The sequence below is a fragment of the Dermacentor albipictus genome, chromosome 4 (genome assembly GCF_038994185.2).
Source record: "Dermacentor albipictus isolate Rhodes 1998 colony chromosome 4, USDA_Dalb.pri_finalv2, whole genome shotgun sequence".
In the NCBI taxonomy this organism is placed as follows: Eukaryota; Metazoa; Arthropoda; class Arachnida; order Ixodida; family Ixodidae; genus Dermacentor; species Dermacentor albipictus.
Genome location: NC_091824.1, coordinates 120,726,419 through 120,747,360, shown reverse-complemented (window position 1 = coordinate 120,747,360; position 20,942 = coordinate 120,726,419). Strand labels below are relative to the sequence as shown.

Genomic DNA, 20,942 nt, shown 5'->3' with positions numbered 1-20,942 from the left:
CTGCCCAACATCAGCTTATTCTTGTACAAGTGGGGCAGTACCATTTCCCGGCCACCGAGCTCGTGGGTGACGCGCTTAGCCCGACACAGAAGAAGAAGAAGAACAACCCTAAGTGCGAAGGCGCACCACCGACGCGAGGTTAGTGTATTTCTTTAGATATATAGGTTTCAGTTTACGGAAGGGGATAGAAATCGGGCGCGTCGTGTCGCTGAACACGTGTAATAACCAAGCAGAAGTCTGAGCACGTTTTTCCGCGTCTTGAAAGGATTGAGCCCTTGCCTTGTATAGTGCCTCGTTACGATGCCTTTTGTGCAACGGCCTGTTAAAAGGTTGTTGAATCATATAGGGCACCCACGAAGCGCGAGGACTCGTCAGTTGCAAATGAAAAAAAAAAACTCAGTGCCTTTCCACTCTGTGAAGAAGGATGACCAGCGAAGCTGTGCATGCGGGCCCCTTTATAGCGAACTGCACCTCCGCCGCGGTCGGCCCGGCATTGCACTATCTTCGGAATCGGCCCACGTATGGAGAGTGCTTAACGCCTGCTTCACCTCCGCCGCGGGTCGGCCCGGTATTGTACTATCTTCGGGATTGGCCCACGTATGGGGAGTTTTGTGTCTGCACACTGACACGATCCTGGGGGAACTAGTCCTTAACAGCTTCGCTGTAAAAAAAAAGTCATATTGCAGCTGCGGCTCATTCATCCCTGTACGATATCTTTACGTGCTCTATGAAAGCAGAATTACGATAGCCTAAAGCCATCGCAAGTGCTAACGAGTTCTTTTATGTCGACAAGCGCAGGTGCCCGCAACATGGCGTCGTCCGCGCGCCGAGCCGCTGCAGGGCCGCGCGACGAGACCGGGCACGACTCGAGCAGCAAGCGCTTTCGTTCTATTGATAGAGACAGCGCGCAAGCAGCGGTAGTCAAACACCAAGCCTGGCAGCTCGCCTGCATGGGCTCGTGTTTCGTGATCAGCGTGGTCGTCATGATGGGCTTCGGCGCCGCGTCCGTCTCCGGCTCTCCGCACCGCTCGTTGCCCGCCACTGCCGGACCGCGACGCAGCGGCGGCCGCGCCCCTGGTGCGCTCACGTGGTGGTACTTCGGCGCGAACACCCGCGTCGCGGCGGCGACGGCGACGACGACGACGACGAACGCGACCATCGGGAACGTTCTACCGAGGCTGCGTTCCGGAGAAACCTCGGAGGAGGAGTCGTCGATCGAGACCCTGCGCCGCCCAAAGGACGTCGCGGAAGCTCCCCTGCTTCCGTCCGAGCCCGTCAACGCCGGCGTCCAGAAGCACGAGTCCTTGTCAGCGCCGCAGGCCGCCGCCGAGAAGAGCTCGACGGACTCGACGAATGCCGCAGCCACTCGCCTTCCGAGTACGCCGACCGCGCGCGGCGCGCGCCGCTTCGCGCTGGAAGGTTCCACTCCGCTCCACTACGTCCTGGAGATCGAGCCCAGCCTGGACGAAGCGACCAACTTCTCGTTCAACGGAACCGTGACCGTCACCTTCGTGTGCCGCAAGCGCGCGGACAGGATCGCGCTGCACGCCGCGGCCGTACTGGCGGTGGACGTGCTCAACATCGTGGCCACCTTCAGGAGCGTCCAGAAGCCGCTGCGCATCGACAACACGTCTCGCAACGTGCTCGAGGACCTCTACATCATCCGGTTGAAAGAGCAGCTCCACAGGAACGAGCGCTACAACTTGACGCTACGCTTTTCCGGCACGGTGGGCACGGAGCCCAAGGGACTCTACCGGGTCGGCTACTTCGATGCGCCCGGAAAGCGACACAAGTAGGTGTCCGTACAATAATTAGCGGTGAAATAAAGAGAAATGTGGCGAAACGCGCAGCTGCATTTCTAAACCCTGTTGGTAGATATTTCTTTTTTTAAGACTTTAGTGTTTTTTTTTTCGCGGCCCACTATTTTGGCATCGGCAAACCCTTATAACTCTCTACGGCTAATGCGAGAATTATCTAGCCGGAAGAGGCCGCCTTTCTTTCTTGAAGTCAAAGCTGAACTACGCAAACATCTAGCAACTACAATCAGAGCGTTCTGGAAGTCAGTCCCTGATTTGAAAATTTTATAGAGTTCGAAACGAAAGGTATATTTGGCTTTGCATATCGATTAAGAGAACTCATGGACATTCTGTTAATACTCCGGGCCTCAAATTTGCAGAAAATAAGGCGGTGGCGTTGAGTGTAGGTATTTGTGCACAACGAGAAGTATTTCTATGATTGTGGGAAACAATTACCGCACGACAGTTCTAAAATATACAGGAAATGAACGAAGCCATTGCGCGCATAACCCCAGCTTACTTGGGACGTCTACCGACGGTCTACACACATCGTTCGAAATGCCAAGAAAACGTCCAGGGAACTTTGCAGCACTCTTGCTCCCGCTGTCTTCATTACTCTTACAAAGAATGTACGCTGCTGTAGTAAAATTTCACGCTTACAGTTGTGTATTCATTTTTGCAAACGTTAGCTCTACTAAAGTTAACTAATAGAAGCAAGGAAACGTGCCCGTGCCGGGCGTTCGAGGGTGTTTTGATTACCGACTTTTCGGATCTAGAAACATTAGGAAGCCGACATTTCGCAGACGTCACAAGAAAGCCCACCAACAGGATTTGTATATAGCACTGACATCGTGCTTCACACGCGCAGGTGGGCACTGCTCACTAAAATGCGCCCTAAGTACGCCCGGAGGGTGTTCCCCTGTTTCGACGACCCTTCGGTGACGGCCAGCTTCGACATCACCATAGTGCACAAGAAGGGGGTCAACGCCTTGTCCAACATGCCAGTCTACAGGACGGAAAGGAGGTGACGTACGCCCCGTACGCTTCTAGGAACAAAGCGCACCTTCACCAAATGTGAATAGATTTTGCGCCGGCCAGCACCAGAAAGTACCAGAGAATACGCTACCCAACAAGTACTAGAAATTGTGTTGCCGTGCGAGAATATTAAGCTTAACATATTCAATGTCTTCATGCGCGTGCGTAGACAGACAGAGAGAGAGAGATAACGGGGTAATATACTTGCAGAAATAATGCGCTCATTCCAATGGACAACACGCGAAAATTGCGCTTTCTTCTTTTAAAGTGACAGCTATCATTGGGTCGTGTGCTATGCCAAATAAATTCAGCTATTTTATATTGGTGCGGCTTGCATCCCCTAACTCAAAACTCTCTTAGGGGCAGGCTGTTAAGCGCGGGCAGCCATCGTTGTGTGATAAAAGTTTACGCATTATAGTACTTAGTCGTGTTTGTATAAGTAAAATATTGCTAAATTCTGTACATTTGACCTTTCTGTGTGTCAGGACGCCAGACCTCGTGGCCGACACCTTTGCCAGGACGCCCAGGATACCAACCCTGCTCATCGCGCTGACTCTGAATGACTTTCCGTCCTTCGGCAAGGGCACAGTAAGCATGGATCCCACCATAGAACCACGTTGTTGGTTAAGCGATCAACCTGGAAACACCACTCGGAGGTGCCGCAGCAGTTCCCTTCGCAGACGTTTCGAGTTTCAGGTAGACCCGACAAAAGCACGAAACTGCGCCGCTTCTTCCTGCGTACGCGTTGCATTTGCCTGAAATGAGACTCCGCCATTTGTTTCCCTCACGTCAGTCCTAGCTGAAGCAGGATTCGCTTCTGCGCATCCTATTCGGCGCATCTCTAGCATGAACATATTGCTCATGCTGCAGTTTGCTAACGTGTCCTTCAATTCACTTCAGATGCGTGTTTGGACGCGCGCATCGGCTACAGCCCTGGCACAAAAACTGGCTCTGGACATCGTGCCCAAGCTACTCGAGCATTACGAAGATTATTACGAAACGAAGTACCCGATGCCGAAACTGGGTGAGCACAAATGCATTATGAACGCATTTGCACATGACTATAACAAATGTACTCGTGTTCATTTAACTTTTTTATTTATTTTTAAACCCTCAATGTACATAGCAATACATTGCAGAGGAGAGGGGCAAGAAAATGCAGCGGACCAATTAACAACACAGTATTCAAAACGGGAATGCACAGAAGAAGAAAACGAAGGCATAGAAAGAAAAACTGCTGATAGTTGAAAAACAACAGGTAAAATGAATTACACAATATGGAATAAATCAGTACCGTACAAAGGTACGTAGGCTACAAAAACATGCAATGTCTCATTGAAGTAATTATAACGCATTTTGTTTGATACTATTTCTTGTTAATGTATTCTTGGGCTCAGCATTTGAGAGTTATGTGCTCATTGCATGTGATTAGTGCACCCTTCTCCGGAATATTGCTGTGATGAGGAATTGCCTTTTGGCATTTCAGATATCGTGATCCTTGCCAACTGCACCATTGTCACGTCCGGCTACTTTGGATTGATCTTCATGAAAGAGCCGACATTCATCCTTCAGAATCCACGAAAGACAATGGCCAAGGATGCTGTGCAGAGGTTGTCGGCTTTGGCTCAGGCCATATCGGCGCAGGTGAGGTTTTGCGTTCGTATTGGTTTGAATTTGGATTAGAGAACACTTGTCAGAGTGAGTTTGACTATCCTTTAAATACGGGAGTGCGATGCTGATTGACAGCGTTGAAATCGAATGAAAATGAATTAACTGCAATTATGCTTGTGCCTATCAGTTGTTACTTATGAAAAAAAAATAATCGCTGCTACACTAAACTTTACAAAGCAGTAAATGTGGCCGACAAGCTGGTTACCTAAGCAATCCCCAAGAAATACACTTGAGCAAAGTTTGATGACCGGCTCCAACTCTATCTTTCTGTTCTACTCGACACAGGAACAGGGAAACGGCTGTACATTCCAGGGTCTTGAAAGTTATGATTCCTGATATAGTAATGTTTGTAATTGTTTTCGTTGTATTTTTTTTCAACTCAAGTGGTTTGGAAACCACGTGACGCTGTCTGGATGGAACAACATCTGGCTGAGCCGAGCACTGGCCGGGTTCAACAAGTACTCGGCGCTGAAGAAAATCGACCCCTATTGGGATTCCGTAAGTCATCAGTCCCGCCATGTTTAACTTATCCTTGCTGATTGAAAGGCACGTTGCTTGGTTTGCATGCATATTAGACGCACGAGTCAACGCATACATGTACTGTAATCGTGTATATCTAGCAGACCTCTGAATCCTGCCAAGGACAGCACCTTAAACAGTTATGTAACGCAGGAAAGCAAGATTTACAGAACAAGCGGTTTAGTAGCGCGCTACGCAACCGATTTCTGGGAAGTAGCTGAGTAATAATGATAGATCAGAGCCACGACCGTCATTTTTTATCCATACAGAAACACCTCTTTTAGAGTGATTACCAACAATACAGCTTAGTTTAGTGTTCATGTTTGAAAAGAGACGCGGAGAAGAAAATAAAGAAGCCATCGTCGAGGGCAGGAAGCCAGCACGACTGGACAAGCAGTGCAACTTTTGTGACACCGCAAAGCAATTGAAGCGCGCGGTGTACGATTTAAGGACATGTCGGAAGACGATCTCGGTGATAAGTAAAGAACGTCGAGCTAGCATTGCGTTACTGGTTCATGGTCAACATAGAACCCCGTAACTCAAGTCAAGATTTAGTACTACCTTTTCTTGCTTTGCAGCCATGTTTTTTTTACGTTTAGCTGTACGCAATTATACATGTACTCGTGAAAAGTAAGGTTTCAAATTTGGATATCAGAAAAAGGTATTCGGCACGCGAAGTACGCACGCAGGAAGGAAAAACGAAATTTAGTTGCGCACTTAATGGTGTCGGTTTCTCCCCTACGAGATCATATATTTTACTTTCCCTTCTGGGGCACAACGCATGAAGTGATTTGAACATTGAGAAAAGAGACCGCTCAGATGGGTTAAGGGATGTATTTGGGACGGCCAATAACGTGACAAGAGCACCCAAAGGAGAGTCCACAACAGTACCGCACTTTGTTTTTGTCGCTTCTTTCTCGCATGCAGGCTGACTTGGAGCTCGTCTACGATGTTCACGACGCACTGTATTTGGACAGCCTGGGCAGCCACTACGCGTTGTCAGACGAGGACTCCATTGAGATGCACGCCGAAAACCCTCTCGTCAACATCGACCTAAAAAAGGCACGATGTATTTCCCTAAGCGATTTACCGAGCATTCAATGTTATCTTTTTGTCGCGCCGCGTCACGATAAAATGTTGCGCGAGCAATGCCATTATACTTCTAGGGCCTCGCTCTGGTAAGGATGGTGGAGTCGTCTTTGAGCAACAACAGCTTCCGGAAAGGTTTGAGCGTGAGTACTCTTTGCAGAAGTTTACGTTGCAACTCGCCGCCATGTACCAGTCGCCATTGCGTTTCGCTGATACATCCCTACAACTTTTCTGTTGCTGCAGGAGTTTCTCCAGTCGTACAGACACGAACGCATACACGAGGACGACATATGGAGGGCTTTCGAGAAGGTGCTGCCAGCAGTGCTAAATGTTTCAGTGTGCTTCACTTACAACGCCGTTTTTTAGCCGCTCCAGGACAATGCTTTATATGTAAGGCGGGACTTGCGATTAATGTGGTTTTACTGCGCGGATGACTTCTGCCCGCTAATCTCTCGAATATGCGAAGTTTTCGGACGTGCATAAACGGGTCAATGAACGGACACCTTAGCCATCCTATATCGAAAATGAGCATGAACGGCTTAGTATAACTGGAAACAAAAGACAGCGTAAACTTAGCGTCAGTTTTTGAAGCGCAGCTACACATTTAAATACAGACAGAAGCAGCGTTATTATATATTTTGGCGTAAGAGAACAGCATCTAACTTTCCGTCGGTTATTTCAAATAAACTTAATTTATTTCCGTTTAATTGCTCAATATATGTTGTATAACGCTTACTTCCCTCGAGTATAGAGAATTTGAAGCCGTGTACTTCATCCCCTGTGGTATAGGGGATTACCAGAAACATACCAGTCGTTAATTTCAGCTGCATTAGCATCACGTGGTTGTTATCAGCCACTTCTATTGATGCTCGCAACTTTCGCCCCGGGCTGAAACACCTCGTCGCTTGCCACCAAAATGCCCGTTATGACGACGTGAGTAAAATTAGGGGGTAGGGGACGGTGCCGTCGAGGAAGCGCAGGTACTCATAAAGCTCATCGCTTATGTCGAACTGGCTTAAGAGGAAGCTTTAGCTCGGGCCAAACTCCGACGCGGCCTATTCAAATACATGTAAAAACGCAAAAACGTTTTTATGAGATAACCCCTGGACCGATTTTGATGAAATTTGTTGCATTTGAGAGAGTAAGATAAATTCTAGTGACTGTTGGAAGCAGAATTTTGATTTAGGGCTTGAATTTTGTTAGAAAGATTTTCAAAAATTCAGAAGTTTGAAAAAAATAGAAGCATGAAGTTTACCAACTAATAGCTCTGCATCAAGAACAGATATCGTGGTTCTGTAAACGGCATCCATTAGATCATTCAAAGCGGACAAATATTATATTTCATTTTACATCTTACGTGAACTTGTTACATTGTTTACGAGGGCTCTGCAAAAGTTGTAATTACATAATAATACATTTTTTGAGGTTCATGTGAAACATATCAATTTTGTCCGCTTTAGATGTGCTATCATATACAATTCACAGAATTGCGATATCGTTTTTTCTTATTGAGTTACAGAGTTGTAAACTTCATAGTTTCGTTTTCTGAAAATTAGCAATTTTCGTCAATTTTTAATAAAAAATTGACGACCTAACTCAAAAATTTGAAACCAGCAGTCACTAGATTTTAAGTTTTTCTTTTAAATGCAGCAAACCCCGTCAAATTTGGTGCAGTGGTTGCCGAGAAAAACGAATTCTCTTTTTACATGTATTTAGATAGGAGCACCCGAGCTAAAGCTTCCTCTTAATTGCAAACACAAAGGAAATAGAAACATTGAATTTATTGCTCTCTCAAAAGCTTTGAGTTCTTTGATCGAAAAGAAATATGTTTAGACCACTGGAGTAAACTTGTGTCTAAATACCATGTTTCAGTGTTGAACATTTTTGCTACTGGCAAACGTGTTCACATGCCGACCTTCCTCTGCTACAATTACGTTTCTTTCTTCTTTATACGAGCATGCATATCTGGCAATCCTTCGACAGGAAAAGCCGAGTCAGTTCATTTATATCTTTCTTTTAGTCCTTCCTAGGAAGCAACGAATTTTAATGTTACCACTTCAATGTTTTCGTACATAGACCGATGTGAACGGCGATCTATAGCACGGGGAAAACTAAGCGATGTTTTCTTGACCTTTCTGTTTTTGTTTTGGGGGGCAGGGCGTTATGTTAGCACAGCTTACCTATTGTCTCCGATTTACGCTTAAAGCATATGAACAGTGCAATACTACCCACGTGGTCATTGCTCCAAGAGCATCGTGGCCTCATTGCTTGTACGTGCTCGCGTGACATTTCGGCAGGCCGAAAACATGTCGGGCACTCCCATGGATCTGACCTCGGTTATGCACTCGTGGACGAAGCAAGATGGCTACCCTTTGGTCACTGTCAAAAGGTTCTACGCTTCGGGCACTGCCAAGGTCTCCCAGTGCCGCTACTATCTGAACGAACCTCGTTTGGAAAACAGGTCAGTGATCGTCACCGATCCTTTGTAATGCGAGAGCATAACAGACATTTAAACTGGGCCGTCGGCGTTGTACTCACGGGTTTACCACGCCGGCCGATTTGAATGTTATGTAAAAAACTTCGGTGGCTAGATAGTGACGCAGTGCACGCTTTGCGCCCTCGGAAAGGTTTTAATGCTCAAAACTTGACCAACGGTGATGTAGGGAGGTTTGGCCTCCATACTACAACAGGGTCAGCCGAAAAATCTAAATTTGACCTACGGCGATGTGGGGAGATTCGGTCTCCCTACTACACCAGGCTCAGTCAGAAAATTGCCAAAGTATAAGTAAAATTACCAGAGAACTTCCAGATCTTGTACAACAATAAGGTAAAATTTTCTTCGCTGAACTACCTCTGGTGTAACCAGTTTGTTCTTATATATACTTAGGATCCGGCGCCTATTTAACGTTAACGAAGTGTCTGCAACTGGATACAAGCAAAAAATACATGCCCTATGGGAACGAAAAAAAGAAGAAATTGAATTAAATATTTTCTCGGTTGTGTTCAGCTGTAGTTGCTTTCCATTTTCTTTATATTAGTATGAACTCTTGATAGTGGCCGGTCGTTCTTTTTATTCACACACATCTTTCTTTCTTTTTTTCATCTGTTTCTAAACTTGTCGTAAAAACAAATGCGTACTAAAATACATAAGTTGCAGACAGTCTGTTCATATTGGCGCACAATGAAGCCATTGACATAAAGTGATATTAAAGACAAACAAACTGGCCGCACAAATATCACTTGCCATTCGCGCATACCTGCTACAAACAAATTCAAAATTGAACAAGTCTGAACAGTGTGAACTGCGCATTTATGATCCCGCATTAGCGAGCGCTTTTGACACATGCGGAATTTATTATGCGAAGGGTAGCTAAGTGACCGCAGAACCTTTAGGCCCGAAATGACACACAGAGATGCCGCACGACACGTTGATGTAATCTCGCGTAAGACGTGTTCTTGTCAAAATTTTTCTGTTCGTGTTTCAAAACATGTTGATGATACCTTCTTCTTCTTCTTCTTCAGCAACATCTGGCACATTCCCATCACCTTTTCCAACGGAGGTCCATTTTCGCAATTCAGGGACCACCCTCCGGTCGTCTGGTTGTCGAATCTTGAAGGTAAATGACGTTTTCGCTCTACGATGCTGTTGATACGAAAATGGCAAAGTAAGGCTTTGTAGGATGCATCACAGTTGAGGAATTGCGTTGGCTACTGCTCTTCACAGGCAAGTTGACGGACATTCCCTACAACGGTACCTGGCTTTTGCTGAACCTGAAAGCCAAGGGCTTCTACCGCGTGAACTACGACAAAAGGAACTGGATGATGCTCATCGAACAACTGAAGAAAGACCACACTGTAGGTGAATTGTTCCTGCCCTCGTGTTCTGTGGTCGCAATTTCGTACTTCCCGGGAACCTCATGATGTTCTCAAAAACGTGCTCTTTTTCCTTTATCGTCGTTTCAATTTTTGACATTTTTAAAAATAATTTATGTTGCCTTCTTTTTGTTGCATCACTACTACTGAAAGCCACAGTTGGTCAGTTTGCTTGTATGGTAGTATGCTGAGTTTTCACAAGCTCAGCGGCAAAGAAAGGCGCAGATCAAATAGAAATTTAAAAAAAGCTTAATCAGCCGAAACCTTCGTATTACTTAGGCATATATTTTCAGAGAGCTTCTAGTAGGTTCCTATTCAAATTGTAAGGCAGTGACTGATACATGGTGTTACATGATGTGGGAGTTGCAAACTTGTACATTTTACTTAAGATGACTGTCCGAGAATGGCGGACGTTTTATAAGCTTGCCCCTGATCCCACTGGGCACCACTGGTGGAAGGTGTATTACCACCTCCGTATGGCGTTAACCGCATTCTATAAACAATGGACTCGAAAGTGCGGGCTGATTTTAACGGTTTTTCTCTGTTGTTTCGGTCATTCAGCTTTTCGTCATTCGTTTGACTTTTACCTTTATTTTCTTTCTTCATTTGTACCGTTGTTATGGCATGCCAATGCTACCCCATCTCTACCACTTTTCCGTCATGCCTGTGTGTACCTTCTTGTTTCGTCCGTCTTGTATAGCGCCGTTTTCATCTAGTCATGAAGGAAGTAGCCCGATAGTCAATCTTCTCAGCTTAGACGAATACGAAATAATCTCCAAGCTGCAAAGTACGCTTTCGCATGAGAAATTTTGCGACTGCTGGTCAGGTACGTATATCTTCGTCTGTATTTTGGTCCCTTATGCAGGCCATACCGCATCAAAACAGGGCGCAGATACTTGGCGACATCTATGACCTTGCCCGGTAAGTTATAATTTTAGGAGGTGGGTTTGAGAGTTTCTCGCTTGCGATATTTATCCGCGAGAGTCAACTTCAGGGGGATATGGAAAAAGATAAGGCTTCGCATTTGGAGTGGGTTTGTAATAGCGTGGTTCCAAAGAAACTAAACCAGACCGTGATGTAATCGTACACCACGTAATAATCGATGGCGCCGAGAAGGCGAGGGGGAAAAAAAAAGTGGTGTTTGTGAGTGGCCCAAACCAGCCCGGTGTTTATATTCCCTTCTCCGTCGATTTGTGGCCGACTTTATGGCTCTGCGTGCGCCTTTCCATCACGAATGGGAGCACCTGAAACGCTTGCCTTTGTCCTTTAGACCCAACTAATCCACTTCCTGGTTGGGCAAATTCAACTTGGGGTACCCTACAAAAATTTCTTCAGGACGATCTCCACCCAAGTAGGACCTTTTGGTTTAGTTTGTACGGTTTTATCATGGAAGCAATTACAAAACGACACTTAAGACTAGACCGCATAAAAAATACCACTAACAACTTCTTTTCGGAAGGCTATGCTAAACGTATATGCACGTACAAACACAAGCGCAATGGGTCGATGCTCAAACCTCATCACGATATCATATTGAAAACGTTCCCGACATACCTCATCTCAGACGAATAGAAAAATACAGACGTTCACTTGCACCATTTGTCTCCTTTTTACTTTACAAGAAAGGCCTCTAGAAATCCACGTGCGACAATGTATCTGTTTTTTCCCAAAATTCGAAGCTCTACAAGCCGTCTATTGACATCTTGATTTATGTGGATTGCAATAGTCAAAATGATAAGCTTACAATGAAGCAAAGCGATCTTCGAGGAGTCTGTAGACAGTATATGGACTGCCTGTATACGTTTTCACATGTGTACGACACACGCTGAATTCATCGGGCAAGGTGAGCAGCGTACATTGAACTAACCCATGATTCTCATTCAGCACTACCATGCCGCGAACGCTTGCCAAAGTTTCAGAAAGAAAGAGAGATAAATGAAGCACACTTTCTTGATTGCTGCGTTCGCGTGACGTGCCAGGTCGGGCGCCCTTCAGATGAGCCTAGCCTTCTCTGCCAGCCGCTACCTGACCAAGGAAAGAGAGTTTCTGCCATGGAAAGCAGTCTTGAATGCCTGGAGAGGCATCGAGACACTCCTGCTGGGCACCAACATATTCCCGTCCTGGAAGGTGAGTCCACTCATAGATCGACCAGCGAGGATTTGATATCTGAAAGGCCTCCAATGTCAGTATTTCTCAGCGTTTACAGTCAAACGTTCCGGCATTACCACACAGAACAGGTCACGTTTTCTGGATTTACGATTTCAAAAGAGCAAATTTGTTTATTAAGCGACTTTTTCCGTATTTTGTCCATAGAGCTTACACACGTTGGCTACGCCTATAAAATAACACCACCACGTTTTCTTCTATTTGTATCCAGGCTTTCGTCGTGCGCCTCATCACCTCCGCTTACACGGCGTTAAACTGGGAAGAGAAGCCTTCCGACGATGTTCAGAAAACGCAAGTTTTATTTCTTCTTGGGCGATTACCTTTTTTCTCAAGCGTAATAGCATTCTGTGTCACAAAATTCGCAGCTTGTTTAAGGAACTGACCCCTGTAAGCAAGTGAACGTATGTGCACTCGTATTTTTGACACTGTGCCTGAGAGCGACGATCAGGAATAAAGCCCAGTAATAAAGTCTAAGGCAGCCGAATGGAAGTTGTTTTCTCTTAGTTGCTTTTGATGGGGGTGAAATGCATAATCACCCGTGTATACAGTACATTGGGTGCACGTTAAAGAACACCAGGTGGTCATAATTAATCTGGAGTCCCACACTACGGCATGCCCCACAATCATATCGTGGTTTCGGCACGTAAAACACCATATTTCTTTTTGAATTGATTGGTGAGTGAAACTTTGTGTCATTTTGTATCCTCGAAGTACACAAACTATAACCATGCAAACTTCTCAGTCTGCTCTGCCTCTTCTTTCACTCAAGTTAAACGAGACAAACGTCACACAATGTTAAAACTCACCTGCAGCCAAAATGGGCAGCATGACTGCGCACATAAAGAAGGTAAACAGCCAGACACAGACCCGCATTTTCGGACGCACGTCACCGACCTTTTGAATATGATCGCGCTAGCACCAAGCAAACCTATCATGCCCTTCTTAGGGGAGGGATGGCTGAAATGGAAGAGCAGAAGAGAACGAGAAGGTGTCCACCGCCGAAATAAATTTATTAAGGCTCTCCCGCGATTACCTTCACAAAATCGGCGACTGTGCATAAAGTTTACTGTTTCATCTCCACGTAAGCGAAAAATATTTCCTTTATAGTGCTGTAGTGCGAGTTTTCGAAATTGATTCCCACAAATGCTGCCAGAGTAAGTGGTCTCATCGTTTTCGCAGGCTACTGCGCAGGGACATCTACGCGCTGGCTTGTCGTTACGACTACGCCCCTTGCGTGTCGGCTGCAGTCAACTACTTCAAGGCGTTCAAGAGCGCCAGTCGGCAGCAGCAGAACAAGTTGGGTGACGTTGACAGTTTTACTTCCAGTTCGCGAACTCGATCAGGTTACAGTAGCATGTTGAATAGAGCTGGTTGGTTTATTTCAGAACTTGAATGTGACAGTGCTAGAGACAGCACAAACACAAGAGTAGACAAGCACGGCACCACGTTCGTCTGCTCTCGTTGCGGTGTTCAAAACTCTCGTATTGGCGTCGCATGCGTTTATCGCAATTGCTTATGATCAAATTTATTCTGTTCCTCTGACACCTTGCATAACTATTTTGAGCTTGGCCTAACGGCAAGAGTGATTTATGCACAAGTGAGCTCAAGTTTTTTTTTTTGTCAAGGTAGAGCATTTCGAACACCTCATTAATGTTTGTCATTGCGACAAATGCGATGATTAGTACCGAGCACGCATCTAACCTGTCGCTCCACATTGACAAGGCGGGCGCTTTTCGAGCGTAAGTTTATCAGAAATCGCGCAGTGATAAAGACCGAGTTTCCTGCGCTTTATTTCTTTTTTTTTTACGCAGCTCGCTTTGCAAAATTTTCTTAACTTTCGGTAACTTATCTATACCAGAACTTTATGCGAGGTAACGGAATCGTGTACTTGTTTTGTGAGGAATGATTTATTAGTACCGGCACGTTCAAGCCGCTAACTGACATTCAGCCTGCCGGCAAGAAAAAACCGCGTACTCCAAGCTACGTGCCGTACGCACGCAGGATACCGCACAACCAGCGTGGCTTCGTGTACTGCACTGCGGTGCAGCGGGGCGACTACTCGGACTGGAAGTTCGTCTGGGACCGCTTCGTGGAGCACGCGCACGAGCCGGGCCCGGAGCGCGCCGAGCTCATCTGGGCACTGAGCTGCTCCACCAATCAGAGGATCACCCGAACGTCAGTGCACATTTTGCCTCGAGACGAAGCGACGCCATGCACGCAAACCCAGATCTATCTATCTATCTATCTATCTATCTATCTATCTATCTATCTATCTATCTATCTATCTATCTATCTATCTATCTATCTATCTATCTATCTATCTATCTATCTATCTATCTATCTATCTATCTATCTATCTATCTATCTATCTATCTATCTATCTATCTATCTATCTATCTATCTATCTATCTATCTATCTATCTATCTATCTATCTATCTATCTATCTATCTATCTATCTATCTGTCTATCTGTCTATCTGTCTGTCTGTCTGTCTGTCTGTCTGTCTGTCTGTCTGTCTGTCTGTCTGTCTGTCTGTCTATCTATCTATCTATCTATCTATCTATCTATCTATCTATCTATCTATCTATCTATCTATCTATCTATCTATCTATCTATCTATCTATCTATCTATCTATCTATCTATCTATCTATCTATCTATCTATCTATCTATCTATCTATCTATCTATCTATCTATCTATCTATCTATCTATCTATCTATTACGCCCTTAAGGTACGGTTCTACACTACAGAGGGGAGGGCAGTGGTAGATATACAGAGGCAAAAGACACATACCTGATTACAGAGGTAGCAGGCGGCTGAAAGTTGTGGCCGCATTGTCCCCAGAATTTTCGATGTCCACTGCAGGACGAAGGCCTCTCTGATCGATCTTCACTTGCCCTTGTCCCGTGTCAGCCGAATACGTAATGGACCTGCAAACTTTCTGATCTAGTCACACCGTTTTATCCTCTCCCGTCCTTAGACAGCGCGCCCCTTCTCTTGGTACCCGTTCCGTTACTACAAAAGACCACCGGTTGCCTCGTCTACGCATTATGTTACCCAACAAACTCTACTTCTTTCTTTTAATCTCAGCTGGACTATCGGCTTGCATCCATTTTCCCTATAATCCACACCGCCGTCTTCATATGTTCGATCGCTCGTTGCGTGGTCATTGGCTTCGTCTCACTCATGCTCCAAGTTGCCGCGCCATAGTTTAGTACCGCTAACTGAGCGTACCTGAGTGTATTTTTTCATGGATATCGGCAAGATATACTGTACAATTGAAGTGAGGCGTGCAGACAGGACACAAGAGTAGAGAAGTGGACAACACGAACGCCGTCAGAGTACTAGAAATGAAGCTTAGAACGACAGAAAGCTGAGCCAGTTGGTAAGTATTCATTATGCAAAACAGAAGTGAGGCGTGCAGACAGGACACAAGACTCTACTTCTCTACTCTTGTGTCCTGTCTGCACGCCTCACTTCTATTTTGCATAATGAATCCTTACCAACTAGCTCAGCTTTCTGTCGTTCTAAGATATACTGGTCATGGCTTGAGAGTGCCTGCTGTGAAAGCCACATCCCATTTTTATTAGGCTGGGAAATTGATAATTCTTTATTGCAGACGGTGCGTCTTGGCGACTCAAACTCAATAATCGGCTCTTATGGTGGCCGGTACGTATTACGCCACTGCTGGGTGCTGGGGACGCCGAGCATTGTAATAATAATAATAATATTTGGGGTTTTACGTGCCAAAACCACTTTCTGATTATGAGGCACGCCGTAGTGGAGGACTCCGGAAATTTTGACCACCTGGGGTTCTTTAACGTGCACCTAAATCTAAGCACACGGGTGTTTTCGCATTTCGCCCCCATCACCGCCGAGCATTGTGGGGTACGATGAAAGCGAGGACCTTTGTGACACATTGTGACAGAATTTGGCCTCCCAGCGCCCACCGGCTGCGCGAAAAAGCGCCGGTCGCCATGCGGGCCGACCACCGCGTTCGGATCGCTTAGCACGGCATGTACACCCAGCCACAAAATATTACGGACCATGAAATCTGAGAAAAAGCTGAATATCTTAGCAACCTCACAACGCAGCCTGGTATTTGCGTTTCGGGCCTCGATTAAAATATACTAACAACCTTGTCGTATACAGTTTTACGGGCGACCACTACGGGCTGCTCGGAAATTTAACGTCTTGCGAGATCCCGTGGTCCGTAACCTGCTGTGGCCGGGTGTACATATACGATGGTATCGAGGGTACGCGCCTAAGAAGAATAGTTTGTCTGAATCGGCCTTAACATCCACATGTATCTCAAACACACTGTGCACAATGCGGCATGCACTGAAAAGTCTACGAAATACGAGTGTTGTTTCCTTTTTCTTTTGCTACAAGCATAACAATAAACATATAAAATAAATAGGAAAACAAGCAATAAAACAGTGATTAAAAATCATAGTAGTACCTTTAAAAAGTACAGCCTGTTCTGCGCACAGAAAAAAAAAATCAAACTATTGAGGTTTTCATGCGTTTCATATTAGTTCTCCGAGTGTAACCTAGTGTAACCGGGTGTAACCGAGTGTAACTGACTTTAATTCCGCTGTTTCTGACGCCTGCTCTATGGCACGTTCTAGACAATTCGTGTGTTGTGTTATTGCAAACATATGTGCCAGAAACGTTATGAAAGACCTGGGGGCCCGTGTTCACACACACAAAAAAAAAATGCATTTACGCTAAGCTTGAGGATACGGGATCAGATCCCGGCCACAATGACCGCATTTCGATGGCGGTGAAACGCAAAAACTTGCGTGTACCGTGCACGAGGGTGCACGTTAAAGGCCCCAGGGGGTCAAACTTAATCCGGAACCCCCACTACGGCGCGCTTCATAATCATAACTCGGTTTTGGCACGTAAAAGCTCAGAATTTATATTTTTAAAAGCCCTTTCGCTATAGTTGTTCTTAAGGGAAAATTTCAGCCAATCCTTACGTTGGACATAGCTTTAGCGATGGTGGTCCGTCAGTGCCAGAGAGTACCTACGAACGAAGCGCTTTGTGGATTCGGCCCCAAGAAACCATATATTGCTGGAGATACCAAGGGCTTGCAATCGTTTTTAGTTTTTGTCAGCTCATTTATTGCATTCGACCAAATGTTTTAAACGATTCAATTGCCACAGGCAACTTCTTCCTCATCAATGTCGTGCTGAAACTCGTGCTAATAAACAAGACCGTCGGAGCGCTTCATCTACAGAGCGGGGGTCGGGCCCAGCGTGAACGTCGACGAGTTTCAGTTCTCGTTCAAAGTGGCGTTTCTTATTCTAACGAGCGTCGCAGTTGTTAAGAGCGTGCCGCGATGCAGCAGGCCTGCATCATTACGAGAGCCTTGAATAGGGGGTAGTGCACCGGATCGATATTTCGCTCGATCGATCGTTTTCAAGGAACGGGCGATTTCCCGGGATGTCCAAGAAACTGGAGTAGAACTCCCGCGCTAAGAGAACCTTGCAAAGCGACTGGGTCTTGTATATCGAGAGCCAAAAAACGCGCTTTTCAATTGCGCTTGTGGCGCATTTTTTTTTCTCTCGCTGGTACTCTTTGCCGTTTGGTCGTAGAACGAGAGGAGAGCACGCTTTCAAGTTATTCGGTTTTTGGTTGGTCTCAGATTTGGGTTCGTAGTTAGAATACATCTGCGAAGATGGCGCTACCAAAAATAAAGAGCACAAATCTGAATGCCAGACTCGGACATTTCAGATCCGACGTTCACGTCACTTCTCGATCCTGTTGAAAACGTTATAAGCAACCATAGGAGACAAATCTCAGCGGCGTGAAATACGAAACACTGATACTATAGCACGTGCTGGTTTGAGAACAGTGTAACTATACGATAGGTTTCCTTTCGCAGGAGCAACAGGTTACTTTGCTGGAAAACGGTTTCACCACGCTATGCTCACAAAATTTTCCATGCCTGCAACTCGCCATTGAGGTTTGGCGAAATCGGTCGCCCATAAGCCTTGCTTCTTTTGCACTCAGACTCCTGAGGAAGACTCTGAACGAGAAGCTGTTGAACGTGATTGACTGCGTCCGCATATTCACCTTCGTGGCGGAACGGAGCGTCGAAGGAAGGAACCTCACGTTGGACTTCATCCGCAAGAACTGGCCGTCAATGTTCTTCATGTAAGAGCTCTCTAGCTTACGCAAAGAAGCTTTTATAGCTTTGGTGATGTCAGCGCCAGTCTTCCTAAATATGCACGCAGGCTTGTTTTGACATGGAATGCGTCAAAACATCCGAGACGTGCAAGTTACTGTTCCCTTTTCACTCTTTGCCTTCTGCTGTGCCTCATGCGTAATTACCGAAAGGAATTTCTCACAACAGGTATGGCACTGGCTCACCGTTGCGATATCACCAGTGTTTCAGGAATGCATTGGGCCTTATATTTAAACGAATTGGGCTATTTATTGAAATCCTGCTAGGCTGTTCATACAAAGGGTGCCATATTTATCTGTAGCAGCCTGCAGTCCCACGTCGGAAGTCTCGATCAACAGCGCTTCGATATAAGCTTAAAATTACGCTTGCTTGCTGACCTCTTGCGGTACAAACACAAAGTATGCCTATTCATCTCCTGTAATGGGTACAGTACGAATGACAAGTGCACCAAGCTAACTGCCTGTCCTACGCTAAATTTGATTTCATTTACAAAGAGGCCTAAGACGCCGCATAAGTTGCCTCACTCTAGGATACGAAGTGCATTATAAATGTTTGTATGCGTTCGTAAGTTACAAATACTAGGCTGAATCTAGTGTTTCGTTTATTTTACACGATCCATTGCTATGACTTTGTTACTTGTCACCCTGTCACAGCCCGTGACAAGCTAGATTTACCACCATATACCACGCAGGTGGCGTGCAAGGTTCTTAGAGATCCTAATTCGCATCGCAGCGAAAATGCTGAACGATCAGGAGCTCGACCAAGTGAGTTCCATAGCATTTATTTCTCTACCTGAAAGATTAAACGCACATATAGCTGCTCAACAATTGCGCCTTTTTTCTTTCTCGTTTTCTGTAAAGGTTCGCAACTTGTTCTACAACTTCAACGGGACTTCCGCTGAAGTGACCTGGGCCTTCCAGCAGCTGGACAAAAACGCAGCCGCGAACACGGCTTGGATGGCGTCGCAGTACAAACAGATCAGCAAATTTCTGGCTGAAGACGAGGAAGAGAGCAAAAATATGAAAGCTTAAGCGCCAGCTGCAGGTCGTGTGGGAGTAAAGGTGGTGCATGTGGCGAAGGAGTTGGTTATTTAGAGCGCAGATCTTCGGCGCCCGTTCATGCGTTGAGCGTCGGCGTAAGTCGAACCAAGCGAACGAGCACACAAAAAAATTGAATTATGGGGTTTTGCGTGCCAAAACCACTTTCTGAGTATGAGGCACGCCGTAGTGGAGGACTCCAGAAATTTCGACCACCTGGGGTTCTTTAACGTGCACCTAAATCTAAGCACACGGGTGTTTTCGCATTTCGTCCCCATCGAAATGCGGCCGCCGTGGCCGGGATTCGATCCCGCAACCTCGTGCTCAGCAGCCCAACACCATAGCCACTGAGCTACCACGGCGGGTAAGCGAATGAGCACAGCGAAGGATGAAAGAGCGGACGCTGAGCGCAGCGCAGCTGGATATGAAAGACTGCGATAGTGAAGAGAGCGCGAGGAGTAAAGCGGAGGAGAAGGGTATGGCGATAAAGAGAGAAGAAAACGTAGTGCCGTGCAAGACGGGCTCTGCGCTGACGACCGCTACGAGATGGCGCCAAAGTAGCGCGCCGTCGTGTGCTCACCGATGGCATATACAGAAACAAAGCGCTACGTGAGCGGATGTCTGTCTGCGGCGGCTGCTTTGAATCGCCTCCCCGCGTCACCCACGCGCTGCCTCTCGCGATATCCCGATTACGAGGCAGTCGCGCCACACTTCACTCCGTTTGTAACGTGCCGCACAAGACAGAATGTCCGCGACAGTCCTTATATCGCGAAATGAAAACGTATAGAACTGCGCTGAGATTTCGCATCAGGCAGCATCGTAATCGTAGGTGAATTTTTTTTCTTTTTTGCCCGCTTATTTCGGTTGCAAGCAAAGCTACGTCAAACCTTTTAATATGTTCACTTTATGCCCCATTATGTTCTAAATTATGTCAGAAAGAACGCTTCTTTTTTTTGCAAGGTTATAGGATTACCGCTATTAAGAAATTACTCCAACCAGGCTACTACAAGCCACTGCTACTCGGTCCAAATGAACAGGTAGCCGACAAGATGACGCACACAGTCACACTTCAATAGCGTAAGCTGTATAGGCGTCACAAAAGTCAGTTTGGCTGCTGAATGCAGTTCATGCTCTCTTAGAAAGTTCCCGCAATTTCTGCGCATTGCACCTAGTCAATCTGAATTATACACGGGGGAATAAAGCAGATATGGGCTCCCTACAGTTGCGATGAAAAAGAAGTCTGTTCCAAAATTTGGTCAGCACATCATGATCAATAGGCTTTGGGCACCATATTTAAGTGGACTTGAACGTCTGCGTACTACTATAGTTGGCACTTGATCATCTAATGACATGGTATTCTTAACACAAATTAGAGTTCGCAACTGGAGTAGGAAAAAAAAAGGCAGCTGCATATTATCCGATAGGTAAAACTGCATCCTTCTTCCATGGTAAGAGCAATGTGGCAATACAGATTTCTTTTTTTCATTCGTTGCTGTTATCCGAAGGTCAAAATGGTGCATGACAGTATTGAACGTAACCGCCATAACCTGGAAGATG

The 20,942-nt window shown here is 45.9% G+C and overlaps 1 protein-coding gene across 1 annotated transcript; it reads left to right on the top strand.

Annotated features, from left to right (window-relative positions):
- Positions 1–10: 10 nt before the first annotated feature.
- On the top strand, positions 11–19,422 carry LOC135916047 (aminopeptidase Ey-like). Its single transcript, XM_065449264.1, has 21 exons — positions 11–138; positions 799–1,792; positions 2,665–2,820; positions 3,317–3,419; positions 3,732–3,855; positions 4,318–4,475; positions 4,887–5,000; positions 5,949–6,083; positions 6,188–6,253; positions 6,354–6,419; positions 8,408–8,571; positions 9,633–9,727; positions 9,835–9,965; positions 10,849–10,904; positions 11,963–12,110; positions 12,361–12,440; positions 13,329–13,445; positions 14,151–14,324; positions 18,174–18,317; positions 19,040–19,112; positions 19,209–19,422. The coding sequence occupies exons 2-21, from the start codon at positions 810–812 to the stop codon at positions 19,377–19,379; spliced, it is 3,258 nt and encodes a 1,085-aa protein (XP_065305336.1). The 5' UTR covers positions 11–138; positions 799–809; the 3' UTR covers positions 19,380–19,422.
- Positions 19,423–20,942: the final 1,520 nt, after the last annotated feature.

Coding starts and splice junctions, on each gene's coding strand:
- LOC135916047 (XM_065449264.1), top strand. CDS start 810: ATGGCGTCGTCCGCGCGCCGAGCCGCTGCAGGGCCGCGCGACGAGACC. Junction 3,420..3,731: donor CGTCCTTCGGCAAGGGCACA/GTAAGCATGGAT, acceptor AATTCACTTCAG/ATGCGTGTTTGGACGCGCGC. Junction 6,084..6,187: donor TCAACATCGACCTAAAAAAG/GCACGATGTATT, acceptor TTATACTTCTAG/GGCCTCGCTCTGGTAAGGAT.